We start from the raw sequence: 22830 nt of genomic DNA on the forward strand, positions 1-22830 counted from the left end.
CCTGCCTGTACACTAATGCCAGGAGCCTGGGCAACAAGCAGGACGAGCTCGTCCTCCTGCTCAGTGCAAAGAAATATGATGTCATTGGGATAACGGAGACCTGGTGGGACTCCACCCATGACTGGACCACGGGTATAGAGGGCTATACCCTATACAGGAGGGATCGTATTGACAAAAGGGGTGGGGGTGTAGCTCTCTATGTGAAGGAAAGCTACATGTCCCTGCAAGCTGATGTTGGCGACTGGCATGGGCAGCTAGAGACCCTCTGGGTAAAAATTCGTGGGGAATTCGGCACAGGGGACACAACGGTGGGAGTCTACTACAGACCTCCCACTCAAAGTCCCGAGCTTGACCAGGAGTTCTCCTGGGAACTGACTGAGGCCGCTTGCTCCAGGACCTTGGTTGTCATGGGTGACTTCAATTACCCGGACATCTCCTGGGAAGATCACTCAGCTAAATCTGAGTGGGCGCAAAGCTTTCTCTCGTGCGTGGATGACCTCTACCTGACTCAAGAAGTCTATGGGCCAACGAGAGGCAAAGCGCTGCTTGACCTGGTACTGGCTATGGGGGACGACCTAATCGGCGACCTAGTGATTGATGGGAAGTTGGGTGACAGCGACCACGAGCTGATCACCTTCACCATCCACCGTAAAGCTGGCAAGTCAGTCAGCAACACAAGTCCTTGACTTCAGAAAAGCCGATTTTGACAAGCTCAAGAGGCTAGTCGGTCAGGCCCTCAGGGACCATGACCCCAGGGAGATGGGAGTTCAAGAAGAGTGGTTGCTTCTCAAGGAAGCGATCCTCAGTGCACAAGCTAAATCTATTCCAACACGGAGGAAAGGCAGCAAGAAGGCACAGCAGCCCCCCTGGCTCTCCAGAGACCTAGCGGACCTACTGTGGCTAAAAAGGAAAGCCTACAAAGGATGGAGAACGGGATTCACCTCCAAGGAGGATTACTCCGTGCTGGTCCGGTCCTGCAGGGAGCAAACCAGGAAAGCCAAGGCTGCAACTGAACTCCAACTAGCTTCAGGCATCAAGGACAACAAAAAGTCCTTTTTCAGATATGTGGGGAGCCGGAGGAAAAGCAAGTGCAATGTTGGACCCCTGCTAAACCAGATGGGGCAACTGACAACTGACGCCCAGGAAAAAGCCAACCTATTAAATAGGTACTTTGCGTCAGTCTTTCATCAGTCACACGGGATGCCCATGCCTGCCATGGGACAGGGAAATCTGGGTGAGGGGAATCCCCTACCCTCCATCAATGCTGACCTCGTGAAGGAACACCTTGAGAAGCTGGATACCTTCAAGTCAGCTGGCCCTGACAACCTGCACCCCAGGGTACTCAAGGAGCTGGCGAGCGTCATAGCCCAGCCCCTGGCACGGATCTTTGAAAACTCCTGGCGCTCTGGTGTAGTGCCCAAAGACCGGAAGAAGGCCAATGTGGTGCCGATCTTCAAGAAAGGGAGGAGAGTGGATCCGGCTAACTACAGGCCCATTAGCCTGACTTCTATCCTGGGGAAGATCTTAGAAAAGTTTATTAAGGAGGCCATCCTTGAGGGACTGGCCCAGGCTAACATCCTAAGGGACAGCCAGCACGGGTTTGTTGCGGGTAGGTCTTGTTTGACCAATCTCATTTCCTTTTATGACCAGGTGACCTATCACCTGGAGAAGGGAGAAGAGATTGATGTCCTATATCTTGACTTCAAAAAAGCTTTTGATCTGGTATCCCATGATCACCTCTTGGCCAAACTGCCCAGTTGTGGCCTTGGCTCCACCACTATCCGCTGGCTGGGAAATTGGCTTCGTGGTTGGACCCAGAGGGTTGTGATTGATGGCAGTCACTCATCGTGGTGCCCTGTGACCAGTGGGGTCCCTCAAGGCTCTGTCCTGGGACCCATACTGTTCAACATCTTCATTAACGATGTGGACATTGGAGTCAGGAGTGGACTGGCCAAGTTCGCCGATGACACCAAACTTTGGGGCAAAGCATCCACGCCAGAAGATAGGCAGGTGATCCAGGCTGACCTGGACAAGCTCAGCAAATGGGCAGACGAGAACCTCATGGTGTTTAACACCGAAAAATGCAAGGTTCTCCACCTTGGGAGGAAAAACCTGCAGCACCCTTATAGGCTCGGCAGTGCTACGTTGGTTAGCACTACAGAAGAAAAAGACTTGGGGGTCATCATTGACCACAAGATGAACATGAGCCTGCAATGCGATGCTGTGGCTAGTAAAGCGACCAAAACGCTGGCTTGCATCCATAGATGCTTCTCGAGCAAATCCCGGGACGTCATTCTCCCCTTGTACTTGGCCTTGGTGAGGCCGCAGCTGGAGTACTGAGTCCAGTTTTGGGCTCCACAATTCAAAAAGGATGTGGAGAAGTTTGAGAGAGTCCAGAGGAGAGCCACGCGCATGATCAGAGGTCAGGAAAACAGATCTTACGATGACAGGCTGAGAGCCATGGGACTCTTTAGCCTGGAAAAGCGTAGGCTCAGGGGTGATCTGATGGCCACCTATAAGTTTATCAGGGGTGACCACCAGGATCTGGGGGAATGTGTGTTCACCAGAGCGCCCCAAGGGATGACGAGGTCGAACGGTCACAAACTCCTGCAAGACCGTTTCAGGCTGGACATAAGGAAGAATTTCTTTACTGTCCGAGCCCCCAAGGTCTGGAACAGCCTGCCATTGGAGGTGGTTCAAGCACCTGCATTGAACACCTTTAAGAGTAAATTGGATGCTTATCTTGCTGGGATCCTATGACCCCAGCTGACTTCCTGCCCTTTGGGCAGGGGGCTGGCCTAGATGATCTCCCAAGGTCCCTTCCAGCCCTAATGTCTATGAAAATCTATGAAATCTATGAATTCTATCATTTTTCTGTAGTTAAGAAAATGAGCGAAAATGAAGAGCTGATGTTTTCTGAGCGGTGCCTTGAACCTAATGAGGAGTGTCTAGACTCTAAAAAGGCTGAGAACTACTGGTATAGAGCCTTAATACCTATTCTAGATTGGTTGGAGAAGAGGAAGGCCATCTTTTTTCTCTGTTACAGTGGCATAAAACATAGTCACTATTACTGAGAATTGAGTTCATGTTATTCCTTGACATGTTACTTGCAATAGAAAGAGGTGAGGTATTTTGATCCTATCAGGAAAGGAGCTAGGACTCCAATCTCAGATAGGGTATCAAATATGCTAAAATAATAAAAGATAAAAATGAGCAGAGGTTTGAATTTGGTCCTTAAGGTGACAGATTAAAAGGCAGTCTGACAGCTGAGCAGGACTGGTGGTGTGGCTCTCCTCCATAACTGTGCTACTCAAGTTGATTCTTATTCGACTCACCTGTGCTTGCATCTTGTCTTGCTCTGCTGCCCTATTGTCATTCTCTGTCTGCTGTACCACAGATCCCCTTTGAGGCATTTGCTTAGGTGAACCTGGGCCAGGTCCATCCACAGAGGAGGCTGGATTACAATAGGCAGGTTGTGGTGAACTACTTGGTTCGGTAGGGGTACTGCACATCAGTAAAGAAAGCAAAAATATAGAAAGGATGAGATGAGACACCTAAGAGGTAAATTGCAAGTTTTCCCCTCCTGGGACCTAAAAACATTAGAAATAAAACCAACAAGTTGTTAATAGATTAATGACTAAGTGATGTACCTGAATAAAAATTATGGTTTAGCTGCGAATACCGGTAGTTGTCACTGGTAGTTGGGGTTGGACTAGATGATCTGTCTAAGTCCCTTCTGACTCATTGATTCTATGATTCTATTACCAAATTTGTATCACAGAATGGATCCTTTGCAGCAGATGCCATTTTGTTAATTAAACAGAGGCCGTGAAATGTCCAGAACTAGCTTCTATTTATCTCCAATTCATCACCAGAATAGCTCTTTCTTTTTTAATTTTCCTTGGTTTCTTACCCATTAGCAGTGACATTGCAACTGAATTAACCAATTTAACTAAGAAAAGTCCTTCCAGACCAGAAATCCTGCTGCCCTCTCTCAAGAAGGCAGAGCAAAAGTGGGATCTTCTCAATGAAAGCTGGATTTGGCAACCCAACATTATCTTTTCTCACTGATCACCCCTGCCTGCCCAAGTGTGATGGAAACAAAAACCTGCCACATTACTGAGTGGCATTCTTGACTCAGAGGAAGATTAAGTAAAGGTCCTGAAAAGAAGGAATCTTTGTTTTCTTTTTGTTGTTGTCACTAAATAAAAGACTTGCTGTGTATTTTATATTTAGTCATGTTTCATTCTAAGGTGCAAATATTTAATTGATAATATCAGTGAACCAATAACTTATTACCACTGCACATAATTCATCAGATTCCTTATACTGTAGCTGTGGTATTGATTAGTCTTCCTATATTTAAAATGTCAGTTTGTAATAGCAATAATGCTCCCTAGTGGTGCAGGAGAATAAAGTTTAGTAAATATATTTTCTGCGTTGCCATTAGAATGACATTCAACCCTACCTATAAAGTGAATGTTTCACTTAAGCCCTATTTGAAGGATAAAAGAATGGGATGGAAAGAAGTACACTGGCAAAGTAATAAATCGTAATAATGCTGACTGTCTGTCTTGCATAATCATTTCCTTCAGTTTACTGATTTAAATTTCAGCCAAAGGCAAAGTGCAGGAAAGCTGCAAATAAAGAACAAATAACTCACTACAAACCTATGTGATAGGAATATTCTATTGCAGTGGACCTTCGGTGAGCTGTTTCTCATGTGAATAACTTCAGGGGTCATAGATTATCCAGTAGTGGAGAGAACAGAGATATAGGACAGTTACCAAGGAAGAAAGGGATTTAACTTGCTGTTGAGAAGCTCCAAGAACTGGTGAACTACAACACTGTGATCCACTTCACAAAGAAGGGAACAAGAGAACCTACCCAATCAACTGCACATTTTTACAATTTACGTGCATTATGGTGGGGCCTAGCAGACACACCTGAAACCAAGGCCTCCATTATGTCCATTGAAACTCTGGTCCTTGACCAAAGAGTTTACATTTGAAATTGGCAAGGTAGACAAAGTATTATTATGCCCAATTTACAGATGGGGAAACTGAGGTTCAGAAAAGTTAAGTGATTTGTCCAATATCTGACAGCAGATCAATGGCAGAGTTGGGCACTGATCCTGGTCCAGTGTCTTAAACCAGGAAACCATCCTGGAAGCAAACAGAAAATGGGACAAAACACAACATGGTTTTATGTAGTGAAGTTCATATCAAACAAATCTAGTATCCTTCTATGACAGGAAAACTAACTTTTTAGACAAAAGAAAGACAGTAGACTTAGTCTGTCTAGACTTAAAACTTTAGACATAGTGCCTCCTAGGACATTAGCTAAATTGGCAAGAAGGAGGATCAGTGCTGTAATCATAAAGTGGATAAGCAGCTGGCTGAAAGGGAGACTACAGTGGGTGGTCTATGTTGAAAAGAGAGTGATTACTAGTGATATTCTTGTAATGGTTTTGGGACACATTTTGCTTAACATTTTCATGAGGGGTCTTGGTGCAGGAATTACATGAGAGTCCATGAAATCTACAGATGACATAAAATGGGAGAGAGGAAGTTGCCAGTGTTGAAGAAGACAGGATTATTATATAGGAAGATTTAGATAAACAACACCATTTCTATTACTGCACTCTGCAAAATACAGTATGAAGTGCAAAACTGTGCACTTGGGGCCTAATGGCAAAAACTTTTTTTATAAGATGGGGGTTCATTGGCTGGAGGCAACAGAACAAGAGAGTATGGGTGTATTGTGTATTGGTCAATCACAATTGTTAACTGTAAATTGCCAGCATGTGGCTATGAAAAAGCCTAATGCAAGTCTAATGCAGATTAGTTGGGTATATTAAGTAGAAACAAGGAAATTGTTGTACAACACTTTGGTGAGACCTCCTGTACTACCATGTACAGATCTGGTTAGTAATACTCAAAAACGATTAATTTTGAACTGAAACAGGCCCCAAGAAGGGCCACTAAAATTAAGATGTGAACGAGGAACATATCCTTTAAGAGGAGATTAAAAGAGCTTGACTTTATTAGTTTAGCAAAATTAAGGTAGAAACAGGACATGATCACAAAAGTGTGTGTGTGTGCACACACGTATGTACACACACAGAGAAAATCAGGGAAATACCATATTTCATTTTAAGGTAAAGAACAATATTGGCATACAGTCAAATGCCTAAACACTCATTATGAACAAATTTAGATGGAAAATGAGGAATGACTTTCTGGAATAGTTTTCCAAGCAAAGTAGAATGGATTAAGAACTTGAATTGCTTTAAGATGGAGCTTCACAAGTTTATGGAGAGTATAATAAGACGGGGAGCTGTATAGATTTGAAGATGTGATATGTAGATGCTAATATTTGCAATCCCCCAACAAAAAGTTCTTTTTTAAATACATAGGGAGAATGAGGAAGGCCCCAGGTAATATGTAGCCCCTGCAGGATATGCTTGGCAATCTGGTGGTCGCACCAGAGGAGAAAGCTGACCTCTTTAACAATTTCTTTGCCTCTATTTTCTTGTGCAGGGACCGGGGCTTCCCCACCAAGATTCAGGACAGACTTGGAAGAAACTCCGCCAAGCCTAGGGTCAGGGAGGACCAGGTTAGAGAACTTCTGGAGGGGCTGTACATGTTCAAATCAGCAGGTCCAGATGCTCTCCACCCCAGGGTGTTGAGGGAATTGGCAGGGGTCATTGCAGGGGCCCCTGGCATGGGTTTATGAGCACTTGTGGTGCTCTGGCCAGGTGCCGGATGACTGGAAGAGGGCCAATGTGGTTCCCATCTTTAAAAATGGGAAGAGGGAGGACCCGGGCAACTACAGGCCCGTTAGTCTTACTTCAATCCTGGGGAAGCTCTTTGAGAAGATTAACAAGGAGCACATCTGTGATGGGCCAGTGGCAGGGATGATGCTCAAGTGCAGCCAGCATCGGTTCATTAGGGGCAGGTCCTGTCAGATCAACCTGATTGCCTTCTATGATCAGGTCACACAATAACTGGATGCAGGAGTTGCGGTGAATGTAGTCTTTCTGGACTTCAGGAAGGCCTCTGACACTGTCTTCCACCCCATTCTCATTAAAAAGCTAGGTGACTGTGGCATTGATGCCTATACACAGTCAGATGGATTGCAAATTGGCTGAGGGGTCATACTCAGGGAGTGGTGGTGGACGGGTCACTTTTGACCTGAAGGGAAGTGGGCAGTGGGATCCCCCAGGGCTTGGTGCTTGAGCCTGCGCTGTTCAATTTCTTTATTAGCGACTTGGATGAGGTGAAGAGCAGCCTGTTTAAATTCGCAGATGACACCAAAATTTGGGGTGAGGTGGGCATGCTAGAAGGGAAGGACAGATTACAGCAGGACCTGGACAGGATACAGGGGTGGGTAAATGAGAATAGGAAGGGATTCAATACTGACAAGTGCAGGTTGCTGCACGTGGGCAGTAGGAACCAGCAGCATACCTATAGGCTGGGGAACTCCCTTCTCGAAAGCATGGTGGCAAAAAGAGATCTTGGAGTCATTAATGACTCCAATATGAACGTGGGCTGACAATGCAAGAACACGGTCAGTAGGGCTAACCGTACCTAGTCTCACAAGCAGGGCCAAGGAGGTGATCCTCCCCCTCTATGCGACACTGGTCAGGCCGCAGTTGGAGTACTGCATCCAGTTCTGGGCGCCGCACTTCAGGAGGGATGTCGACAGCATGGAGAGGGTCCAGAGGAGGGCCACTCGCATGATCTGGGGACAGCAGGGCAGGCCCTACGAGGAGCGTCTACAGGACCTGAACTGTTCAGCCTTCGCAAGAGAAGGTGGGGGAGGGAGGGTGGATCTAGTGGCTGTTTATAAACTTAGTAGGGGGACCAGTGGGGTTTGGGAGAGACCTTGTTCTCCCAGGCGCCTCCCGGAGTAACAAGGAATAAGGCCATAAGTTGTTAGAGGGCAGATTCAGATATCTGAAGGCGCTACTTCACAGTCAGGGCGGCTAGGATCTGGAACCAACTTCCAAGGGAAGTGGTGCTGGCTCCTGCCCTAGGGGGGTCTTCAAAAGGAGGTTTGACGTTTACCTGGCTGGGGTCATTTGAGCCCAGTTTTCTCTCCTGCCCAGGACAGGGGGTCGGACTAGAAGATCTGCAAGGTCCCTTCTGACCCTACTTCTATGAATCTATTAGATTTGAGAGGTGTAACTTTCTTTGTATGGGAGATGTCTGTCAATCAGGACTTCCGCTGATTGTCTGTAGTGGCTGAGAAGGAATGTTTTCCTCCCCCAGCATGAACACTTTATTGATTTCTGAGCTTTTTGGTTTTCTTTTGAAGCACTGGAAAGTGGCTATGTATCGGGTGGGAATTATGACTGATGAGTGCTTGTGCTTCTGTTTGTACTTGGGAACCTCTCAGGTATCTGGCTACAGGACCTTGCTCTTCTGCTCATGTCCATTTGATTGCCAGGTTTGGGGTCTGAAAGGTTGTTTTCATTCAGGTCAGATTGGCAGTGCTGTGGGTTGGTTTGTTTGTTTTTATTTTTTTTTTTTGCATTTCTCACTAGCCTGAGGCATGGTCATTTTCCTAAGATCCTCTGAGCACACATTAGCTGAAATACTTGGACACTCAATGGCAGAAATGTATTGCCAGTGTCCTTGTTTCCCTGGCTTTTGACCTGTGGCATATTGTAGGGTGTTTTAGAGTTTATTTTTATAATGTGGTTAAAAGAGACTGGAGTAAATGATTTTTAGGACTCTGGGTAAATGGTTGCCTGTGAATCCAGGGAACTGGTCTTCATGGCTTGAGATACCCCTTTTCAGCCCATGTTTCATCCTGTCCTCTCTGCTTGTCATAATACTAAAAGTTCTTCTATAGTTATTACTCAGGACCAAAGCAGGATAGAAATTATTCTTCTTTCCCTTTGCAGAAAGGCGTCAGTTATAAAAAATAACTATTCAGCTCCTAGTTTCTCAAACTAGGGATCCTGAAGTAGAGATCATGAATAAGAGGCATTGTGATCACCCTCCTGTGCCTTATGGCAGCAAGAATGTCTCAGGGTTTTTATATTGTAGCTTGGTCATGGCCTGGAAAAGGCTGTCAGCCAGTACCCCACATAGACTCTATTGGCCTTTTCAATGGGGCAGTGCCTTGATAAATTGCACAATTTCAACTGACTTATTTTTTAAAAGAAGATGAATGTATGATAAATGGGTGGTAGCTGCTTTTGGCTGTGTGGTTACAACACTTCTGTTTTATTTAATCGTATGTATTTCATGTTTTATAGATGAATCATTGACCACATTTCACTTACAAAACACCAGAGTTATTTTCTTAATGGGCTCAGCCAAGTAACTTATGTCCAAGAATGGCTTCTGCTTTAGAACTGCTGTAAGCAAGTAACGAATGTTGTGCAGTTAAGATGGATCTGGTCTTTTCAAAACCACACTCACAGGACTGGGTCAGGTGCTAGGAGATCCCCTCCCTGCAGCATTTCCAAGGCTTTCCTTCTCTGAGCCTCCTTTCTTCTGCAGCGCTCCTGAAACAGATTGTTTCTGACAGTGCGGAGAAAGAGCTTTGCGTTCTCCTTTGCTGACACCTGCTGGAATGACATACGGGAGAGAAGGGAGTGGATTTTAAAATAAGCGTTGCCCAGAAACAGCAGGCAGTCTGGCAATATAGGCCCAGACAAAGCTGAATCCTTTCCGTTCCCACCTGCAAGAAAGCAGGAGCCCACATGGTTGACAGTTTAAGATCTGGCTGCTTGGGCTCAGTGAGGAGAATTGAGACAAAGGAAGGACACTAATTCTGGACTTAGGAGATCCAAGTTCAGATGCCCTCTGGGACCTTGGGCAATTTGCTTGCTGTTTCTGTGCCACAGTTCTTCGTAACAGTTATGAAGTGCTCAGATACAACAGTGAACAGCTAAGATAAAATGTTAAGAAAAACAGAAACCCTTGAGTTTCAATCCCAGCCTGACAGTTTTTGTTGCTACAGTTTGTGGCAAATTCCCGTATTTGGGGCCTGGCTCCCTCCACAGTGGGCACGTCTACACGTGACACTATGTCGCCGTAGCAATGCGCGGGCAAAAACCGTGATGCTGCAGCTAAGCTATGTCACAGTAGCGGCGTGCTCTCTTAGTATAGCATGTCGCTACAGCAATATGGCAGCTAAAATAATCATGCAGAGCACACACAGTGCAATACCACCTGTTACTGAACTGTGCAAATGATGGCACAGTAATAGCGGTGCCACAGAGGCATGTGTAGACAAGCTCAGTGAGTATTAACAGACCTTTCAGATTTATTAAATAGTTATTCCATAAAACCCTCAAAATATCATCCTAATTGCAAACTGGGACAGATTCACTGACGTTTATCACTATATCAGCAAGTAATTAACTATGTTTTTACTTAGCAAATATGTGTGTGTGTGTGTATGTGTGTGTGTATGTCATTTGCACCAGATGATGCATGATGAAAATAATCACAGCTCTTTGTGGATACTAATATTACTCACTTTTCCCCAGCTTGCTGGGAACTTAGTAGAGAAGAAGACAAACCCTTGTCTTTAGCTACATAATACAACTATGTTAGAGATAATCCATGATCTTTCCCGAGGTTGTTTAAAGAATGTATCTCAAGACTAGTAAATTGCCTAGTTCTTCATTTTCCTACACGTTGTGTTGTAGCTAAGCAAAGCAGATGTAAAATGCTGACCTCCTGATGTGGTGTCGTTTTTATCCTATTATGCAGGACAATAAATCATTTTAAGAGAACAAACAGGAAAATGCAGTGCGAACATATCATGTACATTATACTAATTTCCTGTGATGGTAATAAAATTACCACAAGATGTCAGTCTGGTAAAGAAAAGAAGTGCTGATGTGAAATATTTTCTCTCTACCTACTGCTCCAAGTCTTTTTAAAAGAAACTTAGTGTTAGCCACACAGTGCTATGCTGTGTGCAGAAGCCAGTTGTTTTGCTGTTGCTTGGGTTGTTAAGGACTTCTTGGACATGGGACTTGTGCTCAGTCTCATTTAGCAGTTGGGGGAAGTCAGTGGTGGCCTTAGGGTTGTTGGGGCCCTGGGTAAGAGTCATTTGGGGCCCCTTAGAGGCTTAATTTTGATGACCTATAAGCAAGTCAGACATTTTCCATTTCGGTTTCACTTCTCCCTATCCATGAAACTGCAATGAAAGTATCTTAATACAATATTGATACAAATATTCAGTGTAATTAATTTTTATGTTTATAAAGTGTGGGGCCCCAAGCAATCACCCAGCTTGCCCTTCTTCAAGGCCACTACTGGGGAAGTAACGTGGATTTCTAAACTGGTTTCAGCACAGCTCATTTTCTAATGCTGATAGAGCTGAAGGCCCTGATTCTTCCAGCACATCCCTCTGGACAGAGTCATGGTGTCCAGAAACTCTTTGACTTCAAGAGGACTTTGTGCAAATGTGGGGGTTTATTTGTGTGGATCTTCTTGAAGCAGACCTGAACATTTCTTGCTTGCAGAGGTGCTTCTTTCTCTGTTTCCCCAGCCTGATCACTGTATGCATTGCCTTTGCTTCTTATATGGCTTCTGAAGTCTTTTAGAATGATAAGCTTTTTGCAGCAGACTTTTATAAACTCTGTTGCGCAGTGCCCAATGGAAACTTCTCAGTGCTACCACAACATCTTTATATTATATTTAATATATTCCTCTGATGGACATGATGACTTTCCACTGTATAGAAGAGGCTGAAGTTGGAGTGGGGGCAGGGGAGGGACTGAATCTCCTTGTTGTCTGTGGCTTCATACTGCCATCAGCCAAGCTTGAGTGGAGCCAGGGGGAGAAAGGTAGTCTCCTGTAAGATATAGGTATTGAAGCCTCCAATATAGGGTGATGGTTAACCTATAAAACAGAGGAAGCTTTATAAGGAGTTAATGCAGCTTCAGGCAGCATTAGTACCTCACTGGACACGTGGTGGGACTGGGAGGGATGGGCAGTGACGTACGTGTTCCTGACACCAGACTCCTTCCCCACCCGCTATTCATGAACAAAACACCAAAGCAATGGAAGGTGCTTTACCCACATTCAAAAATGGGCTAGAGGCTGCTTCAGAGCACTGCTCTCTTGTATCACCCACCGAAGGGAAGACAGGAGCTGCTCCAGAGACTTCCGCGTGACTAAAACTGTTATTTAATTCAAAGCAGAACACAAATTGCAAACTTAAATGTACTTGTCTTTCTCTGACTTAAAAGTTGCCAGATAGTTAATATACACACAATACAGTCAATGTAGGTGCCCCAAGCAAGCAAGTAAATCCATTAAATTGGCACAGTACCTGCACACAGTGCTCAGTTACGGGGTGTGATTTTTTGTGGGGTTTGCTAAGACGCCCGGTGAAGAAGCAGACTTGGCAAAGGTCAAAATTTAGGCACTTCAGGCAGTGATATCTGTCAGGAGAAAAGAGAAAGGATCAAGCTAACTCTCAGGTCTGAGAACTTCTTACAAAAGAATTGGGATGCTGGCAATCTGAGTTCTTGAGAGATACTGGTAATAGAATAATAGTTTCCCACACCAACGGGAGAGCTGACATTTTATTAGCAAAACAGGAGTTAGTTGCTTATCTGATGGTAATATACTGTTTCTTAGACTGCATCATTGCAACAAAACTTCATATAGTGAAGCAACAGTTGTACATGATATCACCTTAAATACTGCAGCTGTATCTTCATTCTCTCTCATATAGCAGCTTATCTCTAAAAAGAAGTTCAATAGGGCTGTAATATCACTGCATGATATAAGTAGGGCCTATGACTTTGAGAAAACTAAGAAGAAAATAATTCAAGTAAATACAATCTATATAAAAAAAGGAAAATTCCATGTCATGTACTTTTCCATGTCACTGTATGATCATGTTCCTTTAATGCTGTTACATGTCTGCCTTTCTATGTCCATTCATACTGTCTGTTATGATGGGGTCCTGATCCTGGTGGGCCTCTAGGTGATGCAAGTAATATTACAGTAAATATTGATTCACCTTAATCCTGTGATGGGAAAATTCTTGCAGACTCTACATCTGACATTGTGAGTGACCATTTTAGCGGCTGATAATCTATGACAAGTAGGAAGCCACAGGAGAAGGGCAGGTTCAGTTCTTAGCCAAGATAGGAATTTCTCTTCACCAACTGCTGAGTTCAGAACCTGGAAAAGAATATCAATTTTATGCATTATTGCATTACATAAAGCTCAAAATATAAACCCCAATCCTAAGCAAAAATCTCTAAACCCAAATGATCTCCTGTCTAATATAGGACACCACTGACTTCAAAAAGTCTCCATGTGAGGGCAGAGATCCATGCTAGGTACCTCATTACATAACTTCCTTCATTGGCATTAAGTCTGCTACAGAGGTTTATCCCCTGGGATTTGGAAATAACCCTACCCCTTAAAATAAAGTAAACTTGGATATTACCCTGTGATACCTTGACATTTCACTTGGTCAACAACATTCACAATCACCTCCACAGACCATCTGAATTCTACTCACCCCATGGAAACAGCTGCGAATAGCAATTTCGACACAGGATGAAGCACAGCTTTCCCCCACGACGGCTGGAATCTGCACCAGAAAGAAAAGCAGTTATTCAGGAATACCATGCTAAAAAATAGATGCTGCCACCATGCTTTATTGGGGTGGTATCAGAGCACAGATGGAGAAGCATCAATAGAAAAGCCATTTGCTTCCTTTACTAGAGGAAAGGCTGTTTTAATGCAGGCATGTGATATCAGCATGTAATTCCAAACTTCATTGTGTGTCAGAGTGACTGTATCTCCACCCCAGTTATTATATATCAGTCAACATATTGTGCTGTCAGGCTAGAGCACTGAACCCAGTAATGGACAGACTTGGTTTTTGCAACATAGGATCTCTCTAAAAAAGCTGATGTAACAAAATTCACCCCGACTGCACCACAGTAGTATCTCCTATCTGAGAGCTCGTTGCAGCGTCAGCTGACAGTTTGTTTTCAGTGAGTAATTTATGACTGATAAGGCCCTGAACCTATAGGCAGCTCTGCACAGGGATGGACATATACCTCAATGGTGCCCCTTCCGCACTAAGAGCACTCAGCATGGGTGCACATTCATGCTTGTGGAAGTACTTGTAGGATCTGGCTGTCATAAGCTCTGACAAAACTCTCAGGACAGGCACTGATGTCAATGGGTATTTTGACTGAGGCTATGAACAAATATACCTTTTAAACTCTTTTAAAGGGGAGGGGGAGCTGCTGCTGCTTGGGAGCATGTAACAGCTGTTAGATGTACCCTCTACATCTGCATGCTCCTGTAGCAATACAGGATACCTAAATTACTGTAACTTTCACCTGGACTGAAATGGGACTAAAGTTGCAACAGTTTTACTACACTTGTATTGCTACATAATTATGCAGGTATAACAGTTGTGTCATAGCAGCTTAGACTGATATCGTTTAATATCTATACAACTGTTGCATGTGTCCATAGTTTCGATACCTACATTCAGATCCTAGAGCAGTTTCTGCACAGTGGATCTCCATCTTCTGAGAGCCCAGTTGACTTTATTAAAGAAGCCTAGGGAACCAACATCCCATACATTTTTATCCCTTGCAATAACTCTCTTGGAATTCCTCTTTGAGACTTGCTGTCTATTCCGCACATGCAGTTTAAGAGCAATGACAGTACCTGATGTAAGTCTGTTAGTAGACTTCTCAGGGTGCTCCGACTCATCAAGGCCTCCTCCTGATCTTTGTCAGCATAAAACTGAAAGAAAGCTGCAAGCAGCCAGAAGAGATGCTTAGAATCGTGGCAGAGTCTAAAGATTCTGAACTTACTCCCAAGAAATACTAACGTGACAATCATTGGATGCCTATTCCACCATAGCTAACGAGTTAGAATAGTTTCTAATTCCTGATGATTAGGCCAAGTAGGTGGGAAGAGCACATAATGAACTCCTTTTCATGACCATAAGAATTTGCCCGTCTACTGCTGGATTTAGCTTCTGTAATGTTAATTACAAATCAATTTATGTAAAATATATACCTGTGCAGAACGCCAGCCAGAGGCCCCACTTAAGCTCTATTTTGAGGATGTGCGTCATGCATAAACCTTTGTATAGAGGGGAGTTTCACTTTTTATACTCAACCCTTTACCTATTATCATCTTTATTTCAAGAGTTCTTTTATCTTCTTGTATCTAATTTAGATGGTTTCTGTCTGAGCTAGAGACTGAAAGTGATCTCTTCCCAATTACAGTAATTGAACCTGGCTTTTAACTTCTAAGTTTTACTTCTCTTAAGGGATATTATGAACTGCTCTGAGATGCTTATGCAAGAGGCATTATATAATGGACATTGATTAATGGATGCTATTCTTCTGCATCACCCTTTTCTGACGATGTAAGGCAGTACATTTTATTTCCATGTATTAACTTCTTGTACAGAAGGACTCTGTTTTCTTTCTAGAAATAAGAGATATTGAAAGTGCTGTCAATACTCAGCACCTAAAAGAGAGTGTAAAGGTCATGGATTCCCACCTCTGTATTTTGTACGCAGACTGTCTCCTGAGAGAGCAATTAGGGCCCCTGCAGCAGATCTGGCTTTCATAACACCTGTTTCAGATCTGAAACAAGAAAACCAAGTTAAGTCAGGAATGTGAAACTAAAGCTACTAGAATTAAAAGTGTTGTTACAGTGGAAAATGACCTCAAAATCCACAAGGCAAGAATTCTTGTCAGTGATATCTCTTATTGGACCAACTGTATGGTTGGTATAGACATAAATAAGCTTTTGAGTATCATGGTATCTGAAGCAGACACAGCTGAGACATAAATAAAAGATATTGGTCACAAGGACTCTTGCCTCTCCCAATAAAAAAATTCTTGCCTCTTGCATAGCTCCTGGACCATCATGGCAACAACATCATCTCAACACTACCACTCTCACAGTTTGGGTCCAGCTCTGGGGACAGACACATGAGTATAAGCTTGTTGCACCCTTCTGAGCTAGGACCCCGGCAGACCCTCTGGTGGATCCCTGACCTGACCCCCAGCACAGAGCCAGGAGGGAAGTGGGGCTTGTGGTGGGTGGGCACTAGACAGAGGGGGCAGCTGAGTGGAACCAAAGAGGGTCATGGCCCCCCACAGCTCCTACTTAACCCAGCCCCCTAGGGAGCCACATGACTGGAGTGGCCTGACATGTGGGTTAGCATGGAACTAGGGGATGGGGGGCACTTACCTGCCCCCTTCTCTGGAGTGACAGGGAATACCTGTTCCAGAAAGCAGCATGGCACTGGCAGCAATCTGCCCATGTGAGGGTTATAAAATGGTCCCCCAGTGGTAAAAAACGCCCCCACAGTTTGGGCCCAGCTCCAGTGAGAGATGCATGAGTGTAACCTTGTTGAGCCCCTATGAGCTAGGACCCTGGTGGACTCTCTGATGGACCCCTGACCTGACCCACAGTGCAGAGCAGGGAGGTAAGTGGGGCCTGCAGTGGGTGGACACTAGATAGAGGGTGCAGCTTAGCAGAGCCAAGGAGGATTGTGCCCCCCACAGCTCCCCTAGGGAGCCATGCAAACAGAGTGAGCAAACAGGCATGCTCTGGGACCAGTGCATGAGTTTGCGTGGGAGTTTGTGCAGGAGGATGAGCAGGAGGGGCTATTAGCTGGCACCCTCAAACTAAGTGCCCCCGGTGGTGATGCATGGCACACCCCATCCCTGTGGTGCCCCCAGGCAGCTGAAGCTCCCCATGCTAAAAGATAATCCTCCAGCACTAGAGCTCAGGTAAAGGGGACGAGGGACCAGGCCTCTCCTCCCTCCAGGGTGAGATCCAGGGACCCAGAGAACCCCCCAGCCTGGTAGGCCAGAGGATCCCACTGCAGACAGCTATTTGAGCCTGTCTGCTAAGCTGCAGCAACAGCAGCTGATAGAGACCATGTGGGAGTAATTACACACATACACACCTGGTCTGTTACTCAAACAATCACCTAGGAGGCCATGCAACTGGGGTCTGCCCCGCAGATATGGTAATGGGTATGCACTGCACCCCTAGGCTTCCAGGCCTAGATGGACCACACACCTTTGGTACCACAGAGATTTTTACGCAGATAGAACCTGTGGTCCCAGCCTCCATGCAGACAGAGCCCTTGACTCCAGGCTGCAAGAGCTGCCTGTCATGTCTGTTGGAAACTGGTAGCTGGGGCACTGGCCCCTCCATTTGTGGGTTGTGCCCACTGGTGGAGACTCTGGAGGGCCAAGTGAGGGAGCTCCAGGAGGAGGTGAACAGGTTGCAAGTCATCAGGGAACATAAGGTGGAGAATGATGTATACTGCCAGGCCCTGCACCCAGAGAAGGATGCCATGCCATGGGCAGAAGAACAGGCTTGAGCAAGATGCCTCAACCAACAGTGGGTAGTTGGTCACATGAGGCCCCAAGTCATGAGGCGCATCAGTTGCTCCACCAACAGCTCTGTACAATAGCTATGCAGCCCTCACTGTCAACAGATAGGGCATCTGCACTGCACTGCAAGCAGGACAGGAACAGCTGCCCCACCAAGGAAACAATGAAGGGTGATTGTCATGGAAGACTCCCTCCTGCTGGGCACAGGAGCCATTAGTCATCCAGACCCTTTTGCTCAAGTGGTCTGCTGCCTTACAGGAGCCAGGATTCAAGATGCAACAGACAGGATTCCTAATCTGGTCCACCCTATGGACCACTACCCCATGCTTCTTGTCCATGTGGGCACCAATGCCACGGTGAGAAACAGCCCTGGGAGAATCATGGGTGACTACAAGACTATGGGGGCGAAGCTCAAGGAACTAGGAGCACAAGAGGCCTTCTCTTCAATCCTCCCAGTCAGGGGCCGAACCACTGAAGAGGTCAACCAAAGACTTCAGAGATGGTGTCACTGCATAAGCTTTGGATTCCTTGACCTTGGTATATAGTTCAACAGCAGTGGTCTACATGCAAGAGACAGCATTCACCTTACAGGCAGAGGGAGGAAACTCTTTTGTATGAGAATCGCTGACTTGCTGAGAAGGAGGGCTTTAAACTAAGCACGTCTAGGGAAGAGGGGGGAGGTTCCACTGTTGTACATGAATCCTCTTCCCATGATGACCCAAGAGAGGACATCAACATAGCGGACACCCAGGTGAGCTCCAGTGCCCTAAGATACTTGCATAGTGACAGAAAACCTGAGGTGACGAGACTGGAACTCAGGTGACTTTATGGGAATGCCAGAAGCATGGGCAACAAACTGGGTTTTCTTTTGGTAGACGAGGAATTTGACTTCACTGGGTTGACAGAGACCTGGTGGAACAATACGTATGATTGGACAGCGGATATCGAGGGCTATAGGCTCTATAGGAAGGATCGAGTTGGGAAGAAGGGCAGAGGGGTGGACTTCTATGGGAAAAAGCAGTACCCCTCCCTGCAATTCAGGTTTGATAGCAGGGAGAGGTCCTTGGAGGCCCTTTGGGTCAAGGTACAAAGGGGTTCAAGAGAGAGAGACCTGATGGTGGGAGTCTACTACAGGTCTCCCTCCCAAGAAGAGGAGAATGATCAGGCATTCCCTGGGTCCCTGACTGAGGCAGCCTGAACTAAAGACCTGATTGTCATGGGTGACTTCACTGAACACAGGTGTTTTTGGACTTCAGGAAGGCCTTGACACTGTTTCCCACCCCGTTCTCATTAAAAAGTTAGACGACTGTGGTGTTGATGCCTACATAGTCAGATGGATCGCAGATTGGCTGTGGGGCTGCATCCAGAGAGTGGTGGTGGACAGGTCATATTCGACCTGGAGGGATGTGGGCAGTGGAGTCCCCCAGGGCTTGCATTGCACTGTTCAATTTGTTTATTAGCAACTTGGACGAGAGGGTGAAAAACACCCTGTTCAAATTTGCTGACAACACCAAGATTTGGAGTGAGGTGGGCTTGCTAGAAGGGAGGGACAGGATACAGCTGGACCTGGACAGGTTACAGGGATGGGCAAATGAGAATAGAATGGGATTCAATACTGACAAGTGCAGGGTACCGCACTTGGGCAGTAAGAACCAATAGCATACCTATAGGCTGGGGAACTTCCTTCTTGAAAGCACAGTGGCAGAAAGATCTTGGAGTCATTATCGATTCCAAAATGAACATGGGCCACCAATGTGAGGACATGGTCAGTAAGGCTAACCGCACCTTGTCCTGCATCCACAGATGCATCACAAGCAGGGCCAAGGAGGTGATCCTCCCCCTCTGTGTGACACCAGTCAGGCCACAGTTGGAGTACTGTGTCCAGTTCTGGGCGCTGCACTTCAGGAGGGATGTGGACAGTATTGAGAGGGTCCAAAGGAGGGCCACTCACATGATCTGGGGACAGTAGGGCAGACCCTAAGAAGAGATGCTGTGAGACCTGAACCTGTTCAGCCTTCACAAGAGAAGGCTGAGAGGGGACCTGGTGGCCGTCTATAAACTTACCAGTGGGGACCAGCAGGGAATGGGAGAGACCCTGTTCCCCTGAGCACCTTCTAGAGTAACAAGGAATAACAGCCATAAGTTGTCTAAGAGTAGGTTCAGGCTGGACATTAGAAGGCACTACTTCACAGTCAGGGCAGATAGGATCTGGAATCTTTGATTCTGTCTCTCAATTAAACTAGAGGGTACTGGCCTGGACCAGCCTATAGTGAGGTGGGTGCATAACTGTCTTAGAGGCCGGTCCCAGTGAGTTGTAATTGATGGGATGGTCTCATACTGTGTCCCACAGGGACTGGGGCTTGGACCCATGTTTTTTAACATATTTATTAATGACTTGGATGGAAGGGTAGAATGCTCTATGATTAAGTTTGCTGGTGATACCAAGCTGTGGTAATACAGGAAGACCAGAGGATAGGGTAAGGATCCAGGACAGTTTAGAACAGGCTTGTCCAACATATGGCCCACAGGCCACTATGTGGCCCTCCAACCCATTTTCTGAGGCCCAAGGTGCTGCAACGGGAAACAAAAGTAAACACTGTACTTTCATTTGGAGGGGAGGGGGTGATGTGATACCGCTTCCTATGAGGTCTTTGAATATGGCTCACCGGCCCACTGGGTGATAAAAAGTTCATGATCTAGCCCCATATTCAAAAAGGTTGGACACCCCTGGCCTAGACAGACTGGTTCTATGTGCTGATCAGATGAGGTTCAACAGGAAAAAGTGCTGGGTCCTTCATTTGGGTAGGAAGAACTTTTACTCCAACTACAGTATAGGCAGTAACCCACTGGCTGGCACATCATCTGAATGGGACCTGGGGGTCATAATTAACCAGATGAATATGAGCTAACAGTGCAAGAAAGCTGCCAGCAGGGCAAATAGGACTTAGGTGCGCATCAGCCGATGTGTTGACAACAGATCCAGGGAGGTGCTTCTCTCTCTCTACTCAGCATTGGTGAGGCCACAACTGGAGTACTGTGCCCAGTTTTAGGCACCATACTTCAAGAAGGATGAAGATAAATTTGAGAGGGTACAGAGAAGGGCCACTTGCATGATTAGCGGCCTGAAGGATAGGTCCTATGAGGAGAGACGCTGGGAGCTGGGCTTGTTCAGTCTGAGTAAGAGGAGGCTGAGAGGTGACTTGTTAGCTTCCTACAAGTATGTCAGGGGGAACACCAAGATCTGGGGGAGCCTCCTCAAGAAGCCACCCCTTAGGAGGATGAGGACCAATGGGCACAGACTAATAGAAGGAAGATTTAAGCTGGACTTAAGAAAGAGCTTCTTCTCTGTAAGGGTAATTAGAACCTGAAACACAGTACCAGCAGAGGTGGTGCAGTGCAGTCTTGAACACATCCTTGGAGGTGTTCAAGAGGAGGCTGGATAAGCACCTCATTGAGTTAGTTTGAGCTCATTAACCTCCTGCCTATGGCAGGGGACCAGACTCGATGATCTAACAGGTTCCTTCTGGTCCATTGATTTTATGATTCTATAAAACATGGAAGATGTTGAAATTTGCCGCTTACAATGGAAAATCCACAACATAAAGAGAAAAAAAGTCAGACTACATAATGACACCAATCACCCACAAGAATCCCTTCCTCTCACACATCTTCTGAACCATCACAGCAACAACATCGCCTTAACACCTCCAAACTCCATGTCATTTCATATGTGCATACCTGCTCTAGAATGGTGTTGTTGTTTCTGTGTAGGAAGGTGGTGTCTGAGAGCCCCAGTGATGGAACCGGAGCTCCATTGAGATAACTCTGCTAGTCACTGGACAAACACAGGACAAAAAGACAGTATCTGCCCCAAACTGCTTATATCCTAATTAGATTAAATTATACTAGGCCTATTTAAAGCATTCAGTATTAAATCATGATTCTCTTTCTGAAAAGTGCTTCTAAAAGTAAATCTTATTAAGCAGGCTTAAGTTATGTCTTAAGTTACGTCTCCTTGGGCATGTCTACACATGCAATTAATGCGTAGCAATAAGCTCTAGCACATACTGTTCCAGAATGTATAATTCCTGGGTGTCACGTTTGAATGTGTGCTTCACATTGAGCCAAGTGAGTACAACCCTGGCTGGCAGAGGGCCTGGGGGGCAGCCTGCCAGCTCAGGTCTGCTTCAACCCAGCTCAATGTACTTCAGAGAGGCTGGCTGGGGCATGAGGATACTTCAGTGAGGGGCTAGCCCCCACTGAAGCACCCTCATGTCCCAGCCAGCCCTGTCAGCATCTACATGTGTGTTACTGTAGAGTAAAAACACTCCACCATAGGATAGTACTGTGTTTACAAGTCCTAATCTACAGTGGAGTTAATTAGTTTACTCCATCCTAATAGCACTGCATGTGTAGATGCTGACGCAGTTACTGTGGAGCCAATTAGGCAACTTCACAGTAAATATTGCATGTGGCTGCACCCCTTATTTCACAGAAAAAGGTCCCTTTAACAGTCTGGCTCTACAATCACAAAAGTGTGTGTGGTATGCAAGTATATATGGTATTTCTTTAACTGAAAACACAGTAGGTTTTATATGGAATACTTGTGAAACCATAAACATGGAATCCAGTGCTGCTCTTTTTGCAAGGTAACTTTTCAGGCCAGGATTGTACTTAAAAAAAAATATGATTAATAAATGCAAAAAACTACCCTGAAAAGTGCCCAGACTTATTATGCTGCCATTATAGACTGAGATAGCTGTGAGGTGTAGATGGGTGGAAGTTTCTTTGTTAAATAAGTGTTTCCAGACTCACCCAATGTTCTCCTCATGACAAGATTTTGATGAAAACAATAAAATTACACAAATAATTGGCCTACCACTGGAAAGAAAACTAAAAGGAGATTAGAAACTTGTTCACCTGAAAAGTTTACTGGGCAGTCAGTAGAACACACTGAAGGCAAACGCAAATCAACTTGATGAAAAAAGCATATTTGCAGCCATGCATTGTTGACTGACAAGAAGCACAAAAATGATATGCGTTTTACAAAATACAGTGAAAAGTCATTTTCAAACTTTCTACTGTATATAAAGAGACCTTTATGACATTGTCAGGGAGCACACAAGGTAAGTTACCACAAGGATACAAAAAGGTTCTAATATATGTCTGCAAGAAAAAAGGTGTCAGTGAAAAAACAGTAGAGGAAATAAAATCACATGCTAGAAAAAGACAACATTTACTCACAAAGCTGTTCCTACAATGCAAGCATGATGCCAAATTCACTGTTAGAATGAAATACCAGAAGAGGAGGAAAAACGGCACACTGCCTTTGGAGAATAGAAATAGTTTATAAAGAGAGACCAAGTTAATCCTGTGATGACAGTTCTTCTAAGTAATTTCCCTTGAATAGCCCTTAGAGAATGCAATAT

General features: G+C 45.2%; 1 protein-coding gene across 1 annotated transcript in view; it reads right to left on the minus strand.

Annotated features, from left to right (window-relative positions):
- The window catches only part of DYTN (dystrotelin), a 64202-nt gene that overhangs the window by 16878 nt on the left and 24494 nt on the right, over positions 1 to 22830 (minus strand). The window contains 7 exon segments of the mRNA XM_090041680.1: positions 3336 to 3504; positions 9438 to 9583; positions 12313 to 12424; positions 13012 to 13175; positions 13522 to 13593; positions 14694 to 14782; positions 15543 to 15628. Coding sequence (XP_089897806.1) covers positions 3336 to 3504; positions 9438 to 9583; positions 12313 to 12424; positions 13012 to 13175; positions 13522 to 13593; positions 14694 to 14782; positions 15543 to 15628 — 838 coding nt within the window.

The sequence above is a fragment of the Crocodylus siamensis genome, chromosome 4 (genome assembly GCF_052110815.1).
Source record: "Crocodylus siamensis isolate JL-2025a chromosome 4, ASM5211081v1, whole genome shotgun sequence".
NCBI lineage: Eukaryota > Metazoa > Chordata > Crocodylia > Crocodylidae > Crocodylus > Crocodylus siamensis.